The sequence below is a fragment of the Macrobrachium nipponense genome, chromosome 3, assembly GCF_015104395.2.
Source record: "Macrobrachium nipponense isolate FS-2020 chromosome 3, ASM1510439v2, whole genome shotgun sequence".
Classification (NCBI taxonomy): domain Eukaryota; kingdom Metazoa; phylum Arthropoda; class Malacostraca; order Decapoda; family Palaemonidae; genus Macrobrachium; species Macrobrachium nipponense.
The window spans coordinates 117,355,666-117,383,350 of record NC_087202.1 but is presented as its reverse complement, the minus strand read 5'-3'; the positions used below and the strand labels follow the sequence as shown (position 1 = coordinate 117,383,350).

The 27,685-nt window shown below is 38.6% G+C and overlaps 1 protein-coding gene across 2 annotated transcripts in view; it reads right to left on the bottom strand.

Moving 5' to 3' along the window:
* LOC135221999 (polycystin-2-like) overlaps positions 1–27,685 on the bottom strand; it is a gene marked incomplete at its 3' end in the record, with an annotated part of 122,946 nt that overhangs the window by 22,847 nt on the left and 72,414 nt on the right. For both annotated transcript variants that reach the window (XM_064260107.1, XM_064260108.1), the window contains 5 exon segments: positions 922–1,011; positions 9,538–9,768; positions 11,144–11,372; positions 11,493–11,632; positions 26,105–26,189. In XM_064260107.1, coding sequence (XP_064116177.1) covers positions 922–1,011; positions 9,538–9,768; positions 11,144–11,372; positions 11,493–11,632; positions 26,105–26,189 — 775 coding nt within the window.

Genomic DNA, 27,685 nt, shown 5'->3' with positions numbered 1-27,685 from the left:
CGTTAACTGATCAGGTTCAACTCATGAATGCAAACCCAATGTATGCAAATGTCAAATATCCAGACGGAAGAGAATCAACTGTGTCTACTCGTGACTTAGCTCCAAGTCCTGAGGGTGCAATGATTCCTGTACACCAGGTTGAATCGTTAAGAGAGATGGAGTCCCCAAATACACCTGGAGTGCAGGATGCACAAACTCATGTTACACCTGAAGTGCAGGATGCACAAACTCATGACAGTTCACAAACTAATGATAGCCGTGATTCTCATGTGCCCAGTGAGCCCACTGAGCTAAGAAGATCCACTCGTGTGTCAAGACCTCCTGATCGCTACGGATGGGATTAAACCAATACATTTGTTTAGTTTAACAGTGAAATTTTCTAGGAGGGGAGAATGTAGTATTATTATTTGTGGTAGGTCCTAGATATCAAACTATTTCTTTATGTTGTTTTCTAATGTTAATGTTTTGTAGCATGATTGTCATAACTTATGTGCTTGTGTTCATGTGTGCATGAATATTGATAGTTATTGTCTGTTTTTCTGTTACAGATGTGGTAGTTTGGTAATGTGTTGAATAAAGCTTGGAATCTGTCACCAAGTGTTTACTTTCATTACAGTCTATATTCACATTAAAGATACAGCAAGCATGGTAAATAGTACCTTCTTACTCTTCAATACAAGATATTCATATATATGCTATTCAGATCTTTCTTACAATGACAGCTTCTATCTAGTAAACCCTGTTATGCATTTCAGAATTATCATAAACACCTGTCTTCTAAACATATAATATATACATAAAACTTTCCTAACCAACAATGGTTAACACACAGGTTTATGTTGACTCAGTCAGTTTTGTAAGCAGTGTTGTAAGTCTGCTGGTTCTAACACATGTCTAAAGTGAAGAATAATCTATACATACCTGTGTTCCAAAGAGTAGATACCCTAACTGGGCAAAGGCAAAGAATACAATGAAGAACATGATGGCAAATCCAGCAACATCTTTGGCACACTGTAAGGACAAAGAGAAGCATGGGTTAGGATTTCAAAATTCTTCCAGCCTTTCTAGAATACAGTATAAATATATCCAGCCTTGGCTATATGATAATTTAATTTGCAACTTTCCCTCTGTAATATTCACTCCAAAAGATTAACTGATTAAAATGATACCCTTTTCTTCCAGCCTTTCTGAAAAACAATAGTACAAATATATCCAGCCTTGGCTATATAATAATTTAATTTGCAAGTTTCCCTCTCTTTATGATCAGAAATTATCTTACATGATCAAATAGAAGACTAGTTTTGAAAAACAGTGTTGTTTTAGCTGGGATAATGTTAAAGACTGTACAAAATATTGGTTGACTCTATAGATGTGTTTGGAGTATATATGCACTGTATAGTAAATACAGAAAAAGTCTGACAAGATCTTGTGTTGCATGGTGACAAATAGCTTCATAAAACTCTGCAGGGAATGGAGAGTGGGAATCTGCAGAATTCATCTAGATTGGAGATGAGATAGTCAGCACAAGGAATTTAAAAAAAATATATTTTTCTTGTTTTGTTTTTCTTACCACACTCTCTTGATTACTTGCATTTTTTATATAGTATGTGAAATAAGAGCACAAAAATTGGTTGATACACTGTCAAAGGATTAGTTGGTTAAGATCATTTAGAATTTAACCTTAACTTTTTTGTTAAATGTCAGAGAATTTACAATTTTTGTATTCTATAATATACCATATGATAATGGTAGTATATATGATAATGGAAACCAGTCATATGGGGTGCAAGCCAGCACAACTCTATGCTGGTCCCAAGCCCGGGTAAATGGTAAGGTTGGTGGCAGGAAAGGGCATCCGACCATAAAATTTTTGCCGAAACCATGAACAGCCAGGAACAGTTACCAGTAGAACGTCAGGGCGTTCCCCTCTCACGTGATGTGCAGAGGCCTCGCCTGACCTCCCCGATATATGGACAAGGGCTACCACGTCAAGGACAGGTGCGGCTAAAGAAGCAAGTTCAAGCAATAAGAATTGAACACTGAATGTTGGGAGCATGAATGGTCGAAGCAGGGAAGTGGCAGATGTCATGGAGTCATGGAGAGAAGGAGAGTGGACATTTTGTGTGTGCAGGAAAAAAGGTGGAGAGGAAATAAAGCAAAGGACATTGGCAATGGCTATAAGTTGCTATATAGCAGAGCTGATGAAACAGGAAGAAGTGGTGTAGGGATTGTCATCAGTAAAGAAATGAAAGAAAATATTGTGGGCGTTAAAAGGAAAAGTGAGAGAATAATGAAAGTAAGGTTGTGCTGTGGTGGTCATATCTTGAATGTAGTAAGTGCAAATGCACCATAGACTGGGTGCAGTGAGGAGGTGAAAAATAAGTTCTGGAGAGATATGGATGAAGTCATGACATCAACAGAAATAGATGACAGGTTAGTTTTGGGGGGAGACTTGAATGGACACATCGGGTGCAATTGGGAAAACATTAGTAGAATACATGGAGGACATGGATGGCATGGGAAACATGAATGAGGAAGGAGAGCTGATAACAGACTTTTCACTGGCATTTGACATGGCAATTAACACCTTCTTCACAAACGATGACTATGTGGCATACAGTAGTGGGGGAAGACAAATGAAGATAGATTTTTTAATGTACAGAAGAAACCATTTAACAGAAGTGAAGAATTGTAAGGTCATTAAAGGAGTGTGTTAGCAGACAACGCAGGCTAGTAGTGTCAGAACTCTTGTTAAGACGAGTTGGAATGGGCAAAAAGGTAGTCCAACTGAAGATAAAGTGGTGGCAATTAGAAGAATAAGAAATTAGAGAGGGATTTAAGGAAGCGGGTCTCAGGGGCTTCAGATTGGCAGAAGATGTGAACACCTGGTGGACAGGAAAGAGTGCAATGATCCTTAAAATAGCAGAAGAATTATTGGGGAAGACATCTGGTAGAGGACCACCAAATGAGAAGGAGAGCTGGTGGTGGAAACTTAACACCCAAGATAAAATAAAGAAAAAGGAAGCAGGAGTTGCCTATGGCAGGAATCAATTTGAGGAAAATAGGATAGCTTGGAAAACTACAAATAAAGAAGCTAAAAGGGCAGTAGCACAGGCAAAAGCAATTGCAATGGACAAGCTCTATGAGAACTTAAGAGACAACTGAAGGCCAAACAAGAATACTCAAGATAGCAAAAAGCAGAGATAAATCATCAAAGGATCTATCTAACACATATCAAACAGATTAAGGACAAAAATGGAAGAGTTTTATCAAGAGAGGAAAGCATAATAGCTAGATGGAAGAAGGAGTACTTGGAAGAATTACTAAATGGAGAAAACCCCATAACAATAATAAGAGATGGAATCCCTCATAAAAGAATAGTCCAGGATATCAGCAGAGAAGATGTTGAGAAGCCACTGGATAAAATGAAGAAGGAGAAAGGAGTGGGACCTGATAGAATACCAGCTGAAGTGTGGAAGTGTTTAGGAGAGGAAGGCATACACATCCTGTGGGATTTGATGACCAAGATATATCGCCAAAAAAGAATGCCAGACGTGGAGAAATAGTCTAATGGTCTCAATCTACAAGGGAAAGGGTGATGTGCAGGAGTGTAGAAACTACAGAGGAATTAAACTGATATCACATAGTACAATGAAAATATGAGAGGATTATAGAAGGAAGATTGAGAATGTAAACCACAATTTGTGAAGAACTATTTGGTTTTATGCCAGGAAAGAGCACAGTTGATGCAATATTTGCACTAAGGCAGACAGTAGAGAAATATAGAGAGAAACAGAAAGGACTACATCTGGTGTTTATTGACTTGGTGAAAAAAGCATATGATAGGGTACCTAGGCAGGAAGTATGAAGGTGCTTGAGAGAGAAAAGAGTTTCTGAAACGTTTGTCAGAATAATGTAAGATATGTATGCAGAGGCCACTACGCAAGTAAGAAGCACTGTTGGAACTACAGAGAAGTTTAAGGTGAAAATTGGTCTCCACCAGGGTTCAGCCCTTAGTCCCTATGAGTTTGATATTGTGATGGACATTATAACATCGGATGTTAGAGAAGAGGTGCCTTGGTGTGCAATGTTTGCTGATGACATTGTGCTGACTGATCTAACAAGAGAAGGTGTCCAACTCAAGCTAGGAAGATGGAAAGAGGAACTTGAGAGTAGAGGCTTAAAAATTAGCAGAACAAAGACAGAATATATGTGGACAGGTGGAGAGGAATGGCAGGGAACAGTGAAATTGGGCCAAGAAGACATAAAGAGGGTTAGCTCCTTCAAATATCTTGGTTCTGTTATGAGTGAGAATTCCGTGTGCATGGATGAATTGGAGAAAGTCATCAGGGATACTTTGTGGCAGGAGGATAAGTGCAAAAGTTAAAGGAAAGTTTTATAAAAGCGTAGTTAGACCAGCCATGCTCTATGGGGCAGAGACTTGGCCAATAAAGAAAGAACAAGAAAGAAGAATGGAAGTGGCCGAGATGGGAATGCTTTTTGTTGTGTCACAAAAAGAGATAAGATCAGGAATGAATTGATCAGGGGAACAGTCAAAGTATTAGAGGTTTCAAAAAAAGCTCAGGAAAGAAGACTCAAATGGTTTGGTCATGTCATGAGGAGAGAAGATGAACACGTATGTAAGAGGGTTATGAACATGGAGGTGGAGGGTAGAAGAGGGAGGGGAAGGCCAAGGTTCAGGTAGAAAAATAAATTATTGAATGACATGAAGGAAAATGGTCTAAGAGAACAAGATGTACAGGACACAGGAAGATGGAGAAGGTTGACTAGAAACAGCAACACTATAGAAATGGGAAAAGCTGAAGGTAAAGAATAAGACTATATGATAATGGATACAAAAACTTCATCTTTAGAAGTAGACTGACCTAGAACTAAAAACCCTTGTAATTATACTGTGACAGCTGGTAAAACTACAAATTACTCTAATTTGACTCTAAATGAAAGAAGAAATTAATTTGTTTTACCTCTAAATTCAAGTTTGTTTATAGACAACTGTATGTCATGAAAAGCAACATGCCATTAAACATTATAACGGTCCCCAAGTTTATGTGACTAAATTTTTAGCATACTGCCCTCTACTAAACATATTTTGCCTTCAATATAGTAATGTAATGAGGGGCCTGCAAAGCCTATAAGAGTAATACAGTGGACATCCCCCCATTCGCGTTTTCTGGATTCGCGGACTCACACCTTCGCGGATTTTTCTCTGGAACATTTCCCCGCGTTATTTGCAGAAAATTTGCCCATTTGGAGTATTTTTCTACGAGAAATATCCTCAAATTCCTGTTTTCTTCATCAATGTCATCATAAAAGGGATTTTGACGAAGCAAAAATCTATTTCTGGGGGAAGACCTGTGTCGCCCGGTGAAAAATCCCTGTAGCTCATTTTTCAAGTATAAATATATCCTAAATATACCAGAGAAAAAGCTTACATGGTATGCTGAAGTTACTACCCTCAGCGCGAGCACCCCGAAGGGTGTCGGTATAAGTAAAGGGGCGAAGTGGATTACTATTCACAGATCCTCTGCCACTTAGAAGATTCCCTCTTCAAAATCCCTCTGCGGTGGGAGCCGTTCCAAGCATCCCCCGCAGGAACTGTAGAGTTCACATGACAAATCTAGCCACTGGAGGGGGGGGGGCAAGCCAGCCCAACTTGGTGCTGGTCCAAAGCCCAGGTAAATAGAGAGGGTTAGTGACAGGAAGAGCATCCGACTATAAAAACCCAATGCCAGAACCATGTTTAGTTGGATCCAGATTCAGAGAGAATGCTATGGTGTACCCCAATTAAGCAATACACAGGAGCCTCGCCTCACCTTTCCGATAAAGAGGCAAGGGCTACCACAGTGTGGACGACTGCAGTTAAAAAAGCAAGTCCAAATGATTAGAATTTGGACACTAAATGTGGGTAGTATGACAGGAAAGAGTAGAGAGGTGGCAGAGATGATGAATATGAGGAGAGCTGATAACTTGTGTGTGCAAGAAACAAGGTGGAAAAGGAATAAGGCAAATGAAATAGGAGGAGGATGTAAGCTCTTGTACAATGGAGCACATGAGAATGGTAGAAGTGGAACAGGTATCATTGTAGACAATGAACTAAAGGAAAAAGTGGTAAAAGTTAAAAGTAGTAGTCAGATACTGGAGAACAAATTAATGTTATCAGAAGAAGTCCTAAATATGATAAGTGCTTATGCCCCACAAGTTGGATGTGACGATGAAGAGAAGTAAATGTTTTGGCAGGAGTTGGATGAAGTATTAACATCAATCCAAAAAGATGAGAGTTGTACTGGGTGGAGACTTACATGCACTCATACGTAGGTACAGACAGAAGAGTGATTTCAAGAATCCATGGAGGACTAGGAATGGGGAAGAGGAACGATGAAGGCGAAAGCATTATAGACTTTGCAATGGCATTTGATATGGCACTAATTAATACATTCTTCCTGAAGAAAGATTATGTAACATATAGAAGTAGTGGAAGAAAGAGTGAAACTGATTTTCTGCTCTGTAGGAGACAATCCTTCAGGAAGTAAGGATATACATGTATATGGAGAGAATGCTAGCAAACAACATAAACTGTTGGTTGTGGACTTTCTATCCGAAAAGGGACAAAGAGAAAGAGGAAAAGTAACCCTGAGATCAAGTAGTGGGAGCTAGAGAAGGCAGAAAATGGGGAGTTGAGATCTAGTTTTAAGGAGAATGTTCTGAAAGAAAAGTTGGAAAATGATGAAAATGATTGGTGGGAGTTTCAACAGCAAAATGATCCTGAGGCATGGGGAGGAAATTTTAGGCAAAACATCAGGCAAAGGTCCACCAAAAGATAAAGAAACTTGGTGGTGGAATGAAGACACACAAGACAAGATTAAGAAAAAGAAAGAATCCTAAAAGAACTATGATAAATGTAGAACAGAGGAAAACAAGCGAGCATGTAAAGAAGCAAACAAAGCTGTAAAACAACAAGTTGCTAGAGCTAAAGCTGCTGCTTTCAATGACCTGTATGAGAATGTCAACACACCGGAGGCCAAAGAAACATCCACAGGATAGCCAAAGCTAGAGACAAAGCAACAAAAGACCTCATACATATTAAGCAAATTAAAGATAGAAATGGTAAGGTTCTATTAAAAGAAGGGGAAATTAAAAGTAGATGGAGAGAGTACTTTGAAAATCTTCTAAAGGAAAAAAATCCCAGGAGTATCATTAAGGATGGAATAGCAAATGAAAGAGAAGTTTCCAGGATTAGTTGGAGAGAGGTGAGGGGGGCACCACGTAAAATAAAGATGGGTAAAGCAGTGGGACCAGATGGAACACCAGTCTAGGTATGGATAGGAAGGAATTGACATCTTGTGGGACCTGTTCAATTAGATCTACCAGCATGAAAAAATATCTAACGCCTGGAGAAACAGCCTGCTAGTCCCCATTTACAAAGATAAATTGAATATCCAAGATTGTGCCAACTATCGGGGCATTAAACTGATGACACATACCATGAAAATTTATGAAAGAATAATAGAGGCAAGGCTAAGGGATGAAACGTTCTATAAGTGATGAACAGTTTGGGTTCATGCCAGGAAACGGGACAACAGATGCCATCTTTGTATTATGAAAAGTCATGGAAAAATATAGAGAAAAAGGAAAGGAACTACATGTAGTTCCAGTAAGGAAGAAGCAGACAGGAAATTGGAGTTGTGAAGTGCATTGGAGGATAGAGGCCTAAATATAAACAGAGCAAAAACTGAATATATCTGGATGAATGGAGGAGACCAAGAGGGAAGCATCAACTTAGAGCAGGAAGAAGTAAAAACAGTTATATCCTTTAAGTACCTTAGGTTGTGCATCACTGATTGTGGAGGGATGGAGGAGGAAGTGAACCACAGAATACAATCAGCTTGGTGCAATTGGAGGAAAACATCAGGTATACTATGTGACAAAAGATTTAATGTAAAGCTGAAAGGTAAAATGTAAAAGAGCCTTGTCAGACCACAGTTGATGTATGGTTGTGAAACATGGACTATGAAGAAAGCACAATAGAGAAGGATAGAAGTGGCAAAAAGGAGAATAGTATGTTGGATGTGCAGAGTGACAAGGAGAGACAGGATAAGGAATGACTTCATAAGAGGGATGATGAAAGTTACAGAAATATCAAAGAATCTACAACAGAGACGATTACAATGGTTTGGGAATGTTATGAGAAGAGAGGAAGATTCTGCATGTAAAAGAACCATGAACATGGAATTGCCCATAAGGAGGAAAGGAAGACCAAAAATGAGATGGAGAGACACAGTTAACAAAGATATGTGGGAAAAGAATGTGAGTTAATGGTGCAAGATCACAGAGGATGGAGAAGACTAATAACAAACAGTGACCCCATATAAAGATAGGAAAAGCTAAAGATAAAGAAGTAGAGTTCACATGACACTGTGAAGTGTACTCTACATAAGTGGAATGTAAATGATCGGGAAGTGCTTATGACCAAAGTCTCTGGAGACAGAGAGATTGAGAGGCTGTGAAATTGGTGAAGAGAGTTGGAGGAGATATGCACCATGGGCAGTAATTCTTGATGGATTAGTAGCAGTAAAGTAGTACTGCGGTGGAACCATTGTAAATTTTACTGTAACAAAAGCTTGGATTCACTTTGATTCTTATGGATGATCATTGTGATAAACTCAGGTGTTGGAAATGGCTAGTTTATTATTTGTTAGTTATAACAGTGGATCAAAGCAGCTCACAGGACATGCAGAATTTAAAGAAAAAAAAGAGGGGCAGACGTTTTCAAATAAAAGGCCCAAAATACACTAGTCTGATACTATAACCTGAAGCTGGTAATGTCAGTTAAGGTCATCATAGGGGGGTCTTCAGTATACTTGAATGTCAAAGGAATTTTCATCAAAACATGAAAACTCAAAGCACACAGAATTAGTCCTAAAAAAATGCTAATGTACAAGTGTTTTGGAACTAGAAAAGATTTTTTAGAAAAAAAATATGCAGGTATGTATAATCAATATGACATGTGACATGGTAATTATAATGAATCTGCACCTACTTTCAGTAAAGCATTAGTTACTGTTCGATAAAATTTTATGATTTCCTCAAATTCTCAAGTAAATAAAGAAAAATGTCTGAAGTATCTGTATACTATATCTATTAACTAAAAACTATATGTTATCCACTTGATAAATTAAATTAAAAATATATGGAAAACCAATTACACATATTATGATGTATACAAGTTATTCCTTGATACATCTCAACATTAGTGTGGTTGGCTAATACCAGTTATCACAAAGTTATCATACAAAACTGATGATAATAAGTGAAGGGTTGAAGGTGGCTTTAATGTCTAAACTCAAATGATTCTGCTGATTAACACTGGGTCAAAACATCTTCAATACAGAATAAAAAAAAAAAGTACTTTAGCATATAGTATACATAATAATATCAGATACACTACTAAATACATAAAGCAGTACATAAACAATCTTGACTAAAAACACAAGGACACAACCTTTAATGGTCACTTACCCTTGACAGAGTTGAAGATAGCTGAGTCATGGTCTTGTTAAATGAGATGTATTTAAATAATTTAAACCAGGCAAAGAATACACACACTGCAACTGCGCTATTGAACTGAGTTTGCCAGTAACCAAGGAATTCAAAGTCAGAAAAGGTGTTTGGATCCTCTAGGAGTTCCTCAAGTTTGCCAGTGATGGTCATTGTACAGAACACACTGAATCCTATGCAAAGGAAAGATATCTGCAAAATATAAATAAGTTTTAGAAATCATTAAAATAGTTTTCTATGGTTAGATACATCACCCTCCACAACATGTTATAAGATGAGTGAAAGTCTAATTGTTGTAAGCTGATACACATCTGATTCCCTGTACTCTTTAATATGAGCACCTATAAGAAAAATGACATGAGTAAATGACAGGTGACACATACCATCATTAATAAGATATCATTTATCCCTCAATATAGATGGATACCCTCATACGAGTAGCAATAACAGGTTTTGGGTGGTGGACAGATTTACTCATGATGAGCATCAGTATTGGGCCCCATCGATTTGGAGGAATTGGGCGGGAAAGAGGTTCCATTACTTCTATTGCCCATATACGTATTCACTAATTGAGACTGGCTCAGATCGATTGCAGCCAGTTCAAGAGTTGCTTGTGATCTTAATTTCAAGAGGGCATGTTGTGTTCCTCTTCCTCCCATGACATCTTTTTATTTATTTGGTTTTAGTTTTTATCTTTTACAATAGTATGTCAGCTATAATTGTAATTTTGCTAAAAAAGTTCAAAGCAATATTACAAAAAACATGTATAATCCAAAAAAGTTACTAAATCTTCGATCTCAGTAAATTTACATAAATATTTTACAACAAATAAACTACAAAGAATTTGTTACTTATTTTAGTTCTTATCTGTTTTTATATTATGTAAGCCGTAATTATAATTTTACAAAATAAAATAAATCATTATAAAGTCATGTATAACTTGGTAAAATTTACGTTTGTCTTGTAAAAGAGGCCCCACAAGGGGTTGTAAATATCTTTATCAACTTCCTGTGGAAGGCAGGGAGAATTAAAAAAAATAAATTTTCTTACACTAAGTGCATTTGCATATCTTCCTCTTTCCATTATTGTGTTTTTTCTTAAATAGGATGACCTCAAACCCAGCCAGGGATCTGCATATGTTTTTTTTTTTTTTAGCCTGGCTCTTAGCCTGGCTCTTACGGGTTAACACATTTCTGGGTTTCCCTTGATAGGACTAAAAGAACAGTAACATCAAAGCAAAAACAAAATGACAATGTGAAAATTCCAAAACAAAAAAACCTATTGTCACCAAAACACCAGTTTCATGTAAACTTAAAGAAAGGAATAAAAAATTATGAATGTAATCATAACAAAGTGCAATGTGAGGAACAAAATTTAATGTAACCATAGTAAAGGCTGCAATCAAACTGGATATATCTGTCTAGACAATTTATTTACTGTCATATCTATAATTTCAATTTTAATAGCATAAACATCCTATCCAGCAAAAGGAATTAAAGTTTAAAAAAATTGGGTTTTGACATTAAAACTGAAAAAATCTAGCTTTTCTTTTAATTCAACTACTTACCAGAATTACAATAATATCCAGAATATTCCACATGTTCTTAAAATAGGCACACTTGAGGGTTTTAATTTCCAAAGCTTCCTCAATGATGTAGTATATGATAAAGAAGACAAAGATAAATTCGCAGGCCATGACAAAGTGATCAAGAGGTGTAACATATCGAAGAAGTTTCACTGTTCGGAATGACCAAGATGGAATGAGGCCACCTGTAGCAGGAAACTCAAAAACGATTCTGTGAATTGAAAATAATTTGAGATTAGTACTAACGCTGTGGAAATCCTCTAATTTCACAAAATATTAACATTACACAAGTAAATAGTAATCACTTATATTGTACAAGAAAAATTCTTACTTGATAACACAGAAGAGATTGATGTTGGCATTGTAGACGGTAAAATCGATAAAAACTGCTCTGGTTCCTCGCTGGATCCACAATTTCTCTCTCAAAGTTCCAAGAATATCTTTACTCACAGATTTGTTCATAGCAAGGTCCTGCAAACATTAAGAAATTAACAACTGCAGCACACTGGTCCCTATGAGATAATCATTTCACATGTTGAACTTTATGACTAGAATGTAAAGGAAAGCTAGTGGAAACAGAAATAATGTCCCTTCATCTCCAACAGTAGCATCCTTCAAAAAACTGCTCCAACCCTTCTATGAGGGCCTATATTGATAGTGATGATCTCAGAATGACAGGCATAGGGGATCAGAATATGAGCAATTCAGTGAGCTTGCTAAGTAAGAGAATGTACACTTTCCTAGGTAGCTCAGTTAATGGTACAGTGCAAGACACAATACTACAATGGTTTAACAAAAAGTTGCAAACCAAAATCATGAGAGAATTTGGGATAATATAAGTAAGGAATCGTTTAAATATGACTGGAAACAAAGAGGTGTTATTGGCCTGCCAAACATAGACAAAGCCGAAATGGAGATAAACAACTGGCAAAACATTTACAGTGGGGCCCCCTTATTCACGTTCTCCGGATTCGCGAACTCGTGCATCCGCGGATTTCTCTATGGACCATATCTACCCATTATTCATGGGAAATTCATGTATTCGCAGTATTTTTCTATGATAAATATCCACAAATTCCTGGTCTTTTAATCAATTTTCATCATAAAATGCACTCTTTGTGATAAAACTTAAAAAAATAAGGTATAAAGATTTGTAGTGGGTTTTTCTTGAGTTTTAACTAACAAAATAAGCAATTTTAAGCATTTTTATAGGGGTTCTAATCTGGTGCGCATCACCCGCTAATACGGGGTACCACTGTATTACAAGACTAAAAGCAATACAAAGTTTATTAGAAGAAATATAGGCTAAATGGAAAAAATTACGAATGTAGTTCAAGAGGAAATATAAAATCAATACAGTAGTGCCTCAGGTTACGAAATTAATCCGTTCCGAGGCGGCCTTTGTAACCTGATTTTTTCGTATCTAGAACTACGTTTTACATGTAAATTGCCTAATTCGTTCCAAGCCCTACAAAACCACCACGGTAAATTTTATAATAAAGCTAAATTGACCAATAAACAATGAAATTTGGACCATTCAATACCTAACATAACCATGACTGTACCTGTAAATAAAGTGTATTAGTGTACATGGTACAAGAAATACTGTACGTACATGTGTAAGTGTTTACATAATAAAAATATGGAATGTTAGTCCATATATATAAAAGACTAAAACTAAAGAGGTCAACCAGATTGCTTGCAGGAATGTGATCAGACTAGAGACGCTAAAGATGACGTATACAATAAAAGTAGGCTAAGATAACATGCCGTCACCTGTAGTCATTCAATTGTTTATAAACTTTAGTCCAAGCTTCCTGCTTGAGACAAACACCGTGACCTATAGCTTAAGCGGCCTACGTGATCTGTAGCGTGTCTCATTTGATTGTGTGTTCGTATGTAACTATGTCATTTGTATGTATGTTCATATGTTCGAACTACTGTCTGTTCCTTCATAACTTGTAACAGAGATGGTAGACAGGCAGAACAGAGTTAGCTATCGTCATTAGAAGACCTGTACCTCTTTACCTAAGCTTTATCATGTAGAGAGAATAGCTATCGTCATTAGAAGACTTGTACAATCATACCTGATCTTCACCATGTAAAACTTCAGAAGAATATATATATTTTTATACTTCGTGTTTTCTACAAGAACCTCCTTACCGAATCATCATGAGCTTAACACATCGTCGTCATAAACAAGAAGATAATCCCGACTTCGCAAGTGATCTACAAACCCCAAGACACTCCATTGAAGATGGAAGTGCAATACCAACCGACTTAGCGTAAGATTATCGCAAGTCTAACATTACCTCATAGGGCGCCTTATCATACAAGGCACAAGCCCTAAAACATGTACGTACGTATGTAGTACAATGTGGAACCTTACCTTTCGAGTGAGGTGATGTCCGAAAGTGGAGACAGAGGAGGAGGACAAATGGCAGAATACATGAACACTTAACTTCACGAAACACATTAAAAAATGGCAGAAAACATTAACACTAAACTTTACAAAACACATTAACAAATGGAAGAAAACATTAACACTTCTTGATTATGTCCATCTTCGTCTCCATACAAAGCATCATCTTCTTTCCGTGAACTTCAGCAACATTCTTGGGACCCATGGCTAATAACGTACCTAAGTAATTAAGTTCACACACAACACGATAAAGTAACTTACAGTACAACGAAAGCGAAATCACTTACATGAATTTACGTTAACAAACGAAATATATGTGAACGAACGAATACCAGGTGTTTATGATAACGCTACCGTAAAATATGGTCAAGGAATGCCTTTACTTAGAGGCATGATGGGACAGATGCTGACCAATAGGAGAGCAAGATCTTGCGGCGGTGACTAGCATCAGGAACCAATGGGAGAGCAGGAGGATGGTGGCGAGTCTACTGAGTTGGCGGCGCAAGACAAATTTCAAAATTGTTCTAGGCGGCCCGGGAGAATCTCGGACTTTACCCTTTCGCAACCTGAATTATTTTCGTACACAGAAGCAAAAAAATCTTTGTCTTTGCTTTCGTAACCTGGATTTTTCGTATGTAGGGACTTTCCTATGTAGAGGTTCCACTGTATTATGCATAATCAATGGAAAACTGAACAATTTTAATGTCCTAGATGACTTCAAACTGAGTACTACTAGTACTCGATGTGGACCATTCTACTAAATAAGTGGTACTGCCAAACAGATGAAATGCTTTGTAATCATTTACAGGTTATAAAAAATGCACAAAGAATGAGCAAATATCTGATAAAAGATCCCTCTTTTCCTGTTCATGAAACATATATAATGCAATAACACTGAAAATCATGATAGTTAAACTACATAATCTCTCACAGGCATTCTTCTAGTAATCAGTGATTCCTTTACAAATACTAATCAGTTTTCTTTAGCATTTGTGAACAAGGAAAATAGTATGAAACAAAACATATAAGAGAGATTCCAGCGAATTAATGGACAGTGGGCATAAGATCTGTCCTTATACTAATTGAATTCTGTCTTTTGAATATGATCACCTACTCTTTGTATTCTCATTTTTATAAACTGTATCATAACAGTACCTATATACAATACAAGCTACTTACTAATAAAAAGAAATGATGAATCCGAATTACTGTATTATTATTACAGGCAGCCCCTGGTTAATGACATGGGTTCCGTTCCCAGGGGCCTGACGCTAACCAAAAAATTGTCTTTAACTGAAATTCAAAAGTCTACAGACACCAAAATCCACCTTACAGTGCCTTAGACTTGTTAACTATGTCTTAAACAGTGTCTTGGCCAGATATTTTGCCTTAATATGTAATAATTCTTTAATGAAAATGTGGAATGTCATTTGCCTTATCATTTAATATGGTCTGCAAGGTATTCTATAAATTTTTAATGTCAGATTCGATGAACTTACTGGTAAATCTTGGCCTAGAGAGAGAGAGAGAGAGAGAGAGAGAGAGAGAGAGAGAGAGAGAGAGAGAGAGAGAGAGAGAGAGAGAGAGAGAGAGAGAGAGAGAGAGAGAGAGAGTCACCTTTTCCAGACTGCTAACATTTCTTCCATCTCTTTATTTATAATACATTCTAGTTAAATAAGTTAAAAAAGCAAAAGAGAATGATAAAAGTATTGTTAGTAATGTTATAATCTTTGCTTAAACACTACATTCATAAACAACTGAACAATAACAACGTAACAAAATCTTATAATAACAATGTTTTGCTTGCATTTCAGCCATTGTACGATAGTAAAAAATGACCAAAGTTATGTTACAAATGATGTTAATTAAGCAGAACAGGACTTAAATATTTTTGCATTATACCTTTATTTGCTAAAGAGAAAATATTGGCAAGCAATATAGTACTGCTAAATTTAAGCTCCAGTTGTAGTTGAACCTGACAAAAAAAATGTTCACACTATAAAACTCGACTGCACATAATAACGGATAAATAAATATTTTAATAAAAAATACTGGCTATGAAAGAACACATTTTACTGTTGTTTCCACGCCGATAAAAGATAAATACATAAATCTTGTATTATTATTATGAAATGGGATGAAAATAGCGAATGGGATCTGTTAATTTTTTACACAAAAAACAGGTTCCCGACACCATCTGTTAATGAAAAATATAACAATCTAGTTCACAACAAGACATATCAAAGTCATATTTCAACTTAAAAACACTTATAACAAAAAATATCCTAATCCCATATAAATAGTTTCTAGAGATTAATCTACACTAAATAGAAGCAAGAAAATAGCTCTGAATTGCATTAAATATGGTGTAAAATAATCTTACCTCTGCTCTCAGCTGATTTTTCCAAACCAAAACATGATCGGTTTGTTTGTATTTTATAATACAATGATAATATGAGACTACATACAGTATTATTGGATACAGCGAAGTAAAGAATAACTTTTTAAAAGACCCAAGGAAAAGATGCATACCTATTCGTTATGTTTGTATTTTATGAGGAGGTCTCAGCACTTAGCCTAAGCCACTGATAACCAGACAACGGTGCTATAACCCCTACGGATGGTAAAACCCAGTTATGAATACAAGCGCTGTAAAACCGAAATGCCAGTAACCGATACTAACGGTAACTGGGGGCTGCCTGTACTAATTCTACGGATTAATGAGAGCCAAGGGCCAAATGCAGATATTGTCAAGTAAAAATTCTACGGGTGTAAAACAACAACTCTGTACCCTTACTTCGTCTACCTTGTTAACACCACATAACCATAACACTCAATATGCTTATAAGCAAGAACCATCACACTCTAAACTGAAAACTTATTGCAAAAGGCAAGTACCTATACCTTATTTTCCCATATTTATAACAAAACATACTAAATAAATGCAATTTAAAAAAAGTTGCCTCCTTTTTCCCTTTCTCATCAATGACAAACAAATTGGTCAGCAGGTATCTTACCTGTGTTCATCCACAGCCTGCCATGTTTTACCATCATTAATGTACTTTTATACAGCAATATGGTAACAATCAGTTGTTACCATATTGAATAATATTTAATTTTTTTTACTTATATAAAATTTGATAAATTTGCCTTTTCATTCGTAATATTTCCTTGCTCTGAATACCGCCAAGTATTCCATCATTCATATTGTGCTGTAGACTTGGCACTTTTAATATGTTATCTTTAAGAAAAATTTGTTAAAAAGTTATCACTGATCTTCTGTTTTATTATGATTATTGATATCTCATTTTGCCTTCTCATGGAAACTGTGTGAGCTTTAGTACCTTGTTAATTATCAATATGTAATGACAAGCCCAAAGAAGATCAATTTTAACAACACTACTAAAAAGTAAAAAAAATAATTTTGTTTCATAGGTAATGATTTTTCATTTCACTTCATAACATCATGGGAGCTTTACTTATATGCAAGTGCAGATGTGTGTAAATGTGTTTATATCTACATGTTGACTTCACCATTTAGCTCACTTTTTTTATTAGTTGACTAAATTGGTTATCACACATATCATAAAGGTACACAAAAAATATTTTATCACTGCAGATATATTTCATCTAGAATGTAATATTCACATTCGCAGCAAATTATTAATTAAAAATATTCATACATGAAAATTTTGTCATGAAATTTGTTACAGATGTTGGCAACATGCTGAGCAAATTATAACTCGTCTCCCCTTCCCTCAACCAATGGGAAAGTGTGTGTGTGTGTGTGTGTGTGTGTGTGTGTGTGTGTGTGTGGTACATGCACACAATAAGTAAGGGATGTCAAATATGTTTCTCTGTCTCTCTTTGGTTGTAAATTTAACTGTTTTTCATCTTTTATGCGGTAAAAATTAAAAAAAATATAAAAAACATAAAATACAGTAAAAATAAAAATGAAAATACTTGTAAAATAAACATTAGAAAGGGAAGGTGTTTCAGTGAGCGTGCTATAGGCTTTAACGTATGCAGTATGAGTTGCTCTCTCTCTTTTTGTGTGTTTTGCTTCATTATTTCATTAAAAGTTACAGTACTCTAATACGTATCCCTTTTATTTTTTTTCTTTAGGAGACTAATTTGATTATCACTCATATCATAACAGTATACAAGAGAATATTTCATCATTGTTGATATCTTTCATCTCAAATACTAATGGTCACATTCACAATAAAATATTACTTAAAAATTGTATAAATACAAATTTCATCATGAGTTTTGTTGGCAAAACATGGGGTATTTATGACTCATCTCTGCTTCCCCCAAAAATGGGAAGGAGTCTGTGTGTTTTATACATGAGATGCGCACGGTACTGGATATTCTAATGTTTCAATTGCTTTTGAATGGTAAGTTTTATTGTTTTTTTATTTTATTCATTCAAATTACAACAAAATACATAAAAATAAAATGAGAAAACACAATGAAAATAAAATATGAGAAAATACAATAAAAATAAAAATGAGGATAGTGTAAATTATGAAGTTTTCATAATAAAACTAATATTGAACACCAGAATTAGCCCTGGTCACCTGACCAGCCCAAAAATAACCCCACTCATTTACCCACACTTGGAAAAATTTTAACTGCCAGCGTTACCAACGCTGCAGGTAAACATTATTTACTGAGTTATCTGTCTACCATTGGCAACACTGCTGCCAGACATAGGCCGGCACATGGTTCCCACCTTCAATCGCAATAATCATTAATCACTGAAGAGGGGAGGGGGATGGGATTAATTCAGGTGTTCAGGTAAGTATTACAATGTTAGTTTTATTATGAAAACTTCATATATTGCAATACACTCCCTGAACACCTGAAGTAGCCCGATTAACATTTACACAGAGGTGGGGTCAATTCTAGTATCAGCCCGACCTCTCTGGGGCATAACCAGGTAACTCAGTTTAACCTACTTGCCTAAAGTCTTTGAATTCACCCATATTCTGTCCATCATGTGAGATGCCCGAAGGGGAGAGTACCTCAACGTCAGTCTCGTAAGTCATGGTCTTGTCATTGTCAAGCTACCCTCTCATGTGGTATATTCTACCTCATGAATGGAGGGGAACCGAAGCCTCCCATGTGGATATCTAGCCTCTCATGTATGGAAAAGTTCCAAGGACAGATCTACGACGTTCTCTGCAGGCTACAGGCTACCAGTGCATAGTGTGTGCAAAGGTTCAAAGGTTCTGTACATCGTACATACAACCACTTACCCATATCAGGCCATGACATTCAAGTTAACTGATAACTTGTATAAACTATACCATTCTTAAAACTATTAAGCAAAACAAAAAAAATCTAACACTTTCATCCCTACTTTGCACTACAGTGGTCCCCCCATATTCGCGGGGGATGCGTACCAGACCCCCCTGTGAATAGTTAGAACCCGCAAATGTTTGGAACCCCTATAAAAATGCTAAAAACAGCCTATTTTGTTAGTTAAAACTCAAGAAAAACCACTAAAAATTTTCATACTTGGTTTTATTAATAGTTTTATCACAAAAAGTGCATTTTATGATGAAATTCATAAAAAAAACCAGGAATTTGTGGATATTTCTCATAGAAAAATACCGCGAGTGCGCGAATTTTCCGCGAATATTGCGGGGAAACGTTCCCGAGAGAAATCTGCGAATGTGTGAGTCCGCGAATCCGGGTAACGCGAATACGGGGGTCCACTGTATTCCCAGACTATTGCTCTAAATTCCGGGATGTAAGAGAGATAAATATCCTTGTCTGAATATGATACTTCCCTAGACACTGATTGAATTTCCCCTACTCTCTTTGCTGTCGCGAGCGATACCAAGAACAATACTTTCTTCATTAGCTCAATCAAAGATAAGCTTTCTAAAGGTTCGAACGCTTGAGAACTCAAAAGGTTCAGAACCACAGCTAAATCCCATGAAGGGGCCTGAAGTTAGACTATTGGCCATTTGATTTTAAAGGACCTGAGGAGGTTGTGCAATACTTAACTACTGGATAATTCCAGAAGATGAAACCTAAAAGTGCTTGTGAGCATCGACCTATAGCCTGTAATCGTTGAATAGGACAAATTCTTAGATTTGCTAAGAAACAGGAGGAAATCAGCAACCTTTGCTATAGTGGGATGAAAAATACTATGCCCTTGGCTCCTACATCATCTGCGATACATCGCCCACCTGACTTGGTAAAATTTCCTAGTCGATTTCTTTAAACAAAAGGAGAGCCGTCAAGCCACTGCTGAAGAGAGACCGGAGTTACGGGCTGCTCGCTGGACAGTCTCCAGGCAGCTAGCTTCAGCACCTGAAGGTTCTTGTGGAAATGATGAAAATGTGGCTGTCTGAGTAGATTCTTCCTTTGTGGTAGGACCACTGGGGGCTCGGACAACATCTCTAAGAGGTCTGGGAACCAGGGTCTCTGAGGCCAAAACAGGGCTATTAAAGTCATCTGCGCATTCTTGCAGTTTCTCAATTTTATCAGCACCTGTGTATCATGCTGAAGGGAAGGGAAGGCATACGCCTACATATTGTCCCATGCGTGTAGCATGGTATCTGACCCCCAAGACATGGGATCTGCTACCAGCGAGAAATAGATTGGAAGGTGATAATTTAACCTGGTGGCAAACAGGTACACAGTAGCCGGCCACCTCCTCAGCAAGAACTGCACTTCTTCCTGTGGTAAGATCCACCCGCTCCCTTGGACTTCCTGTGAGCGACTCAAGGCGTCCGCTAATGTATTGAGTTTCCCTGCAATAAATTGGGGAAGCAACGAAACTTTGTGGTTCTAATACCAGCGCAATATCCTCTGAGCAATCTGATTCAGAGTTGCCGATCTTGTGCCACCTTCCTTTTTGAGATACGTTAAGGCTGTAGTGCTGTCTGAAAAGAGCACCACGACCTTTCCATTTACCAGCTGTACAAACTGTTTTAGAGCTTCTTCTATCGCTCTTAGTTCCCTGAAATTGATCGACTCCTCCCGATCCAGAACCCTCTAAAGGCCCTCAGCCTGAGTTTCCTCTAGGGTTGCTCCCCAACCCCAATCTCAGGCATCTGTGTACAGATGAACGTCCAGAATCAGGATGGCTAGACTTACGCCGATGGTCAGATGACTTTCGTCTGACCACCACCGAAGATCCTCGAGGCAGGAATCATCCAAGACTATCACTGTGCTCTCTTCCCGAAAGTCCCAGCGATTCGAGACATACCTGTAGAGAGTGCATCTGGAGAGGAGAGCCTGGAATCAGAAGGGACAGAGATTACATTCTCCCTAACAAACTTCATTCTTTTGCTGGCTGGATCGGTTCGACAAGACGTTCTCTACCTGCCTCAAACTGGACAGTGCTCTGTCTTGTGTCAGGAAAGCCTTCAACGGACGCGTCTGAATCACTATTCCCAAAAAGGTCCTTACTTGAGAAGGAGAAAGCAAACTTTTTTCGGTATTGATTCGGATCCCCAAGGTCCGACAAAGATCTAGGAGGAAATCTCTTGCTTTTATAGCTTCTTTCTTGGAGAAAGCCTGGATTAACCAATCGTCCAGGTACCTCCTCATGCGGGAGCTGTGACGATGCATAATGGATGAAATTGGAGACATCACCCTTGTAAACACCTGAGGTGCTGTAGTCAGCCCAAAGCAGAGGACTTTGAACTGGAAAGACCTGTGTAGACCTCTAAAATGAAGGAACCTCCGAAATTCCTGGTGTATTAGCACCTGGAGGTAGGCGTCCTTGAGGTCCACTGCAATCATCCAGTCGTTTTTCTGGACTGATCTCAGCACTGCTTGAGAAGTTTCCATGTGAAATCTTGTAGCTACAATCAAGTGATTGAGCCCTGAAAGGTCTATAATAGGCCTCCAAGTACCTCCCGCTTTGGTGGTTACAAAGATTTGACTGTAAAAGCCTGGAGACGGGGGAGCTGGTTCTATCGCTCCCTTGTTCAGTAGAGACAATCTCTGAAGCCAGGGCTATACCCCTGATGGATGATGGGGAATAGCTGGGAAGATGAACCAGGGAGTCTGATAGAGGAGGAACAGAATGAAAGGGAACTATGTACCCCTCTCTCAAAATCTCCACAATCCAACCCTCTGCACCCCACTTCTCCCAGGTGTCTGCAAAGTGGGACAGAAAACCCACCACTGGTATCGACGAGGGTAATGTCTCCTATTTCTGAAAACTCTTCTTACTCACCGAGGGTTTGGAAGCACCCGTTGAAGCCTTAGAAGAAAACCATACCTTCTTAGGGGATCTGGCAGGAGATTGTGAACCCTCGTGTTTACCTGGCGAAGGAATACGGGAACCTTTGGGTGACTAGACGCCCTGAGCCGCTAAGCAGATCATCGCCCGTTGGGATTCGACAGCTGAAGTTAACCATCGAAGCAACATCCTCTTCCTTGAAAAGGCTGTCACAGAGTGCAAGAGGCGCCCTTGAGAGAACTCTCTTGTGAATGTCCAGGAAGTGGGGAGGAAGATGGCTCAGGAATAAATCCCTCCTCTTTTTCCAGATGAAAGTCGTACAGCCTGCCGAAATGCTTGCTTGATGAACTAGCCCCATGGAAACTGATGTGATGAAGGTGTCAAAAAGGACTGGATCCAAAGGTGCACATCCATCGCACTTCAGGAAGCCCATGAGACCTGAAAGCATCCACATCCACACTGAGGGTGACAGAGCCTCAGACTGACCTTTAAAAATGGGTCTTCTAGTATAGAAACTTCCCTTAAGGAAACACTCACCTTCCTGCTAGATGAAGGAACTCTGGACAGAAGCGCTTCTACTGACTCATTCAACGGTATCCTCGAGCCGGAAGAAGGGTTACCTGCAATATCATACAAAGGCTTCCTACTAGGAAGCAAACCTGAATCTTGTTTCCCTGACCCTTCTACCAAAGCCAATCAAGCATCTGCCTCCCTCAATGCCTGCTCCACCCTACAAGAAGTTTGAAGAATCCTAGGTTTTGTTGAGTAAAGCTCTTCAAATATTGCCTGGTTAAGCTTTGATGGTTCTTCTGTGACCTTTGACTTGAGAAAAAGGTAGTGTATGTACTCAACCATTTGCTTATATTCGCTCTCTCCAGCATAATGGAAACCCGAATCTGAAACTGGACCTTCTTCCTCTCCGGAGAGTTCCTTGTCTATCTCGTCATGCCGTAAAGGAGCAGAAAAGGAGGGAGTACGGACCCCCGAATTACATAACCCAGCACCTACGAACCCTTACCTTCCCTACCTAAGCCTACCTGAAACGAACCCGAGCCAACCGCAGAGGATTACGCCAAACCTTTGTCACCCCAAATCACTGATGTAACGCCAGACACAGCCAAACTGTCCATGAACGTTTGTGCTACACCCGCACCAAGCATACCTGGCACCAACCTACCCGAGGTGAGTGACCCCGGTTGCGCAACCCCATCCTCACTGCCTGCATGCCAACCGTGGCCAAACCTACCCAACCTGGGTTCTTCGAAGCCAAAGAAGCCAGATCTGGAGCAAAACAAGTCGGATAACCCGCACCAGAACCAATAAGTGGAGAAGCCACAATACCTATACCTCCAGAGAAAACCATTGTCTTGGGAGGATGGACACCTGCAACCACGGAAACACCAAAGGAAGAAGGAGTTCCACTCGCCGATAGCCCCGGCACCGAAACCGAACCTGAACCAACACCACAACCCTTGTTCCAAACACCTGTACCTCCCTGAACCGGAGAGAAAGCCAAAGAAGGAGGAGGAAGAGGAGGAGGAACGAAAGAAGAAGTTACACTCTGAACCACCAATGGTCCCCCGATTACGGAAGTCGGACAGGTAGCCGATATATCCATCGGGCCTGCACTTAACGTAGTAGTTAAAACATGACTGTGGTCTACTGACAGTGACGTTACTAATGAACACTTATTCACTGCTATTCCTGGAGGCAGAGGGACTGTTGTGGAAAGCAAACCTGTGGGAATATGCGGAACCAGAGCTGAATCTCTCAAAGGTGCCTGATGCGCTTGCTTCATACCCAAGAACTCCTTGCCTAAGCCTATTGGCTGATTTGAGCTAAACATATTGCCCAAATTCCTTTCCGAGAAAAGGAGTACCGGAAACCCGGGACGAAACTTGACCAGGGAAAAGGGACATTGCTGGAGGCATGCCCCTGGAAGATGTCTGAGACAATACCGACGAAAGTACTGAATAGGGTACCAAAACATGACTCGAAATGGAAGAATGAGAGAAGTCCTGAGTGGTCTGTTTAGAAGGTAATGAAATTGGAGTAACTTCCAAGACAGGTGGAAAGGGCGAAGACAAAGAGGAGGCGAAAGAAGGAGACGAAGCCATCCTTTTCTAGGATAAGGAATATATAGATTCATTTCCCCCTTGATAATTGAGACGCATTTCATTTGTAAACTCAGGAAAATTTCTAAGGACATGATCCTGAATGTTAGGAAACCCCAGGTGAAAACATTGCCTTACCAATTGTCTGTACCCCTGAGAGAAACCTAAGAAGTTCGTGTTATACTCCGCTAAGTTAAAAGGAGTCTTATCCAACAAGCTCTCAACAGAGAAAGGCTCTGAGGTAGCCTCTGAAGGGAAAAGAACCTTTGACGAGGATGGGGGCTCCTCCCTACTTACTACTGTCGAACCTGACCCTACCATATCCACGATTCGGGGAACAAAAATTCCGAAGGATCCAAAGGAGACCCAGACCTACAAGGATTGAAATCAGAACAAGAAGAGAGCTGTCCTTGCAACTTCTCTTCCAATACATCTATGCTAGTGTCCCTAACTGTCTTCGTCTTGCCTATTGCTAAGTTATTTTTGCAACTTACATTTTCAGGGGAAAGGGGGAAATCTGCTGCTGAAACTGCCTGCTCCACGCTGGGGTGGGGGGGTGGGGGGGTGGGGGGCTAACAGTTCCTACCTTTTGGGTCTGTGGATCTTCATTACCCCTGGCATCCGTTAGGGCTGGTTCTGGAACAGGCAGAGGAACTGAAAAAGAATGATTAGACATTGACTCCCTATTACTAGAATCCTTATCCTCATTCAGTTTAGCCAATAAATTAGAAAAAAAGACTTGTCATATTACAAGACAGCCTATCCTCTAGTTTCTTAAAGAGCACTGATTCCAAATCCTCTGATTCTGCCTTTTTAGGCTCAATAGCTACCTTGCATTTGCTCTTGGCCACTAGCGCCTTCCTATGCTTTACATATCCTTCCATGTGGTCTGTAGACCAGTCCCTACACTCATCACATCTTTGAGTTAAACTACATTGTACCTTTCTGCAGCTTATAAACATAGAATGTCGATCATGTCTGAGGGTATTCATCCTTCTTTTGCAGGCCAAGCAGGACCGAGGTGCTACCGCACCATCGCTGCCGTGCTGATTGGAGGGGGTAGAAGGGGAAGGTTTCAAAGGTGTGGCTGAAGAAGAGTCTTTAGATGAGGAATCCATGGTTAAATGCCAAGTCCGTCAACTTATTTAAGCAATATCCAAATGAGAAGCCTAAAATGTAATCCAAAATGAAATGCAGGTCGTCAACAACAGGTCTATTCTTAATTTGCTGTGGGGGTTGGGCGGAGAGACCAAAAAATGTTCACTTTTAACAGGATATGTGCTATCCATCGAGCGAACAAAAAGCGATTGAAGGTGAGAACTATCTGCCAGCCGATGTCTGGCAGCAGTGTTGCCAATGGTAGACAGGTAACTCAGTAAACAATGTTTACCTGCAGCGTTGGTAACGCTGGCAGTTAAAATTTTCCCAAGTGGGGGTAAATGAGTGGGGTTATGTTCAGGCTGGTCAGGTGACCAGGGCTAATTCAGGTGTTAAGGGAGTGTATTGCAATAAAAATTTAAAAAAAGAGAGGAATATGCATAATACATATGTGTGCAATATGAGTTCTTTGTCTATATTGTGTTTGATAATTTTATCAGAGTACAGTACTTTAATATCCTTTCATAAAATATGAAAAAACCATAAATGTTAAAGCTGCAAAACAAATAAAGATCTAAAAAGTCAAACACCTGCCTACCCCTCTCCAGCCATCCCACACTGCATTTCATCCCCACCTCCCAGCCATGGAAACTCCTCTCCTGGCTACACACCGCCTGAACAATCCTTCTCTGGATGAATCTTCCTCTAAATCTACATAGCCTTATTACTGCTCCCCTTCCATGGTGCCAGCCTTCTGATGCCCCTTCACCTTGGAAACTTTTCATGGCTTCCCACACCCACCAAGCACTTGCTCAGTCTGTATAAGAGAGTAAAGTTTTACCAACATTTCCTGAGACTGCAGCATTGCCAACCATTGGAGAGCAGTTTTTTTAAATCTTAAGTCATTGGGGTACAGTTGTGTCTGGATAATGTGAATAGTATCTGAATAATGTGCATCCAGATAACTGAAGGATTAATAATAATAATAATAATAATAATAATAATAATAATAATAATAATAATAATAATAATAATAATAATAATAATAATAATAATAATAATAATAATAATCAGGATGGTTATCAAATACATACCTGGTAATAACCAGCTCCGCTGTAGGTGGCAATTTTTCCCCAATGACTTGAGCCATTCATGTCTTTTTCTGAGGTATACTCCCATCTGCAAAAGTAAAAAGTAAAAGAACAAATACACAAAAATAGAAAACAGAGCATTGTTTAATTCATAAAATCATGTTTTACCAATTGGGAACAAGAAGAGCTACAGGCTTAAATGTGTATGCATGCACTGTACCCAAAAAATACTAACAGACCTACAGAGTTAACTCTCACTGGAACGCAATCATTTTCTACTGCTGCATCTCACAGTGGTTAATCATGTGCCTGATATTAAGTGCTTATGGTAAATAAATCTTTGAATCAATTCTAACAAATTACTCTCAGTATTGAAAATAACTGTCATCAGCATGCTATCAAATCATCCTGAGTATATTTTATCATTTAATCACAAAGCTTTATCCTTATTTCTCTTATAATTATTTTAAGTAGCTGGATGAATTAAGAGCGCAGATGTGCAATCAAACAAACTTTAAAGTTCCTACTAAATGAAAGCTCATTGGCCACAGACCTACAATAGTGTCATACTGTAAATGTATTCACTTCATAATCAGGGTATTAGATAACAGCAAAGAAAAACGTAATTAAAAATGGTCTGGATCCAAAAATGTAAAAAATACATTTTATAAGTATTATCCCATTATTTATTATTGCCTTATTTTAATGTCTTTGTAAATCATAGGCACTTCATTCCCAAACAGCAAATTTAGAGTGGGCTGAGGATGATAACTTCACCAGGAGAAAGGTCTCCTGTCAAGCAGGCTTTAATTTTAGAAATGATCCCTGCTTCTCTTACAAACTTTAAGCTAGGATGGCAACTTTACTGAGGATGAATTTCAGAGTCCCTTTGCAGCATCCAAAAATCAGAAACGAGGGCTTTGCTTTTTAAAGGAGCTTAACCTAAGGAGACCTCCAAAATTAATTCTGGTCTAGAAAATGTATTGGTCTTCTTACTCTTTATATGAAATTTAACGGTTTGCCTAAAAAAAGGGACCAAAATATGAAATGACAAATTTTCCAAGACAATTTGTATTTTTCATAGCTACATACCTGAGGTCTTAACAATTGGATTATTACTAGCGCCAAGCTTTATCCGGTTAAAACGCAGATGAAAGCAAGGAATCTTGTGAGATCTGGCAACGTGTGTGTATATCGGGTGAAGAGTGGTCAAGAACCATGCACCTACGCCACTGCGTCAGTCTTTCCCAACTCAGGATGTCTTAACAGACAGAGGGGCGGCTAGAGGTGGGCAGTATAACGTTAAGACCTCAGGTTTGTAGCTATGAAAAATACAAATTGCCTTAGAAAATTTGTCATTTGTTCATACATGAACAAACCTTCAGTCTTAACAATAGGATAGACTCATAGTACTTGGAGGGAGGTACAAGACATCCTTAACTGGCTGGGGCCCTACCCACCAGTCCAGCTCCAGAAGAAATAACTTCTGGAGAGGGACTTAAGCCCGTGAGAAGCTAGATAAATTGATATCTAACCACTCAGACAATGATATATGGGAGAATCATTGTATAGGAAACCAAAGAG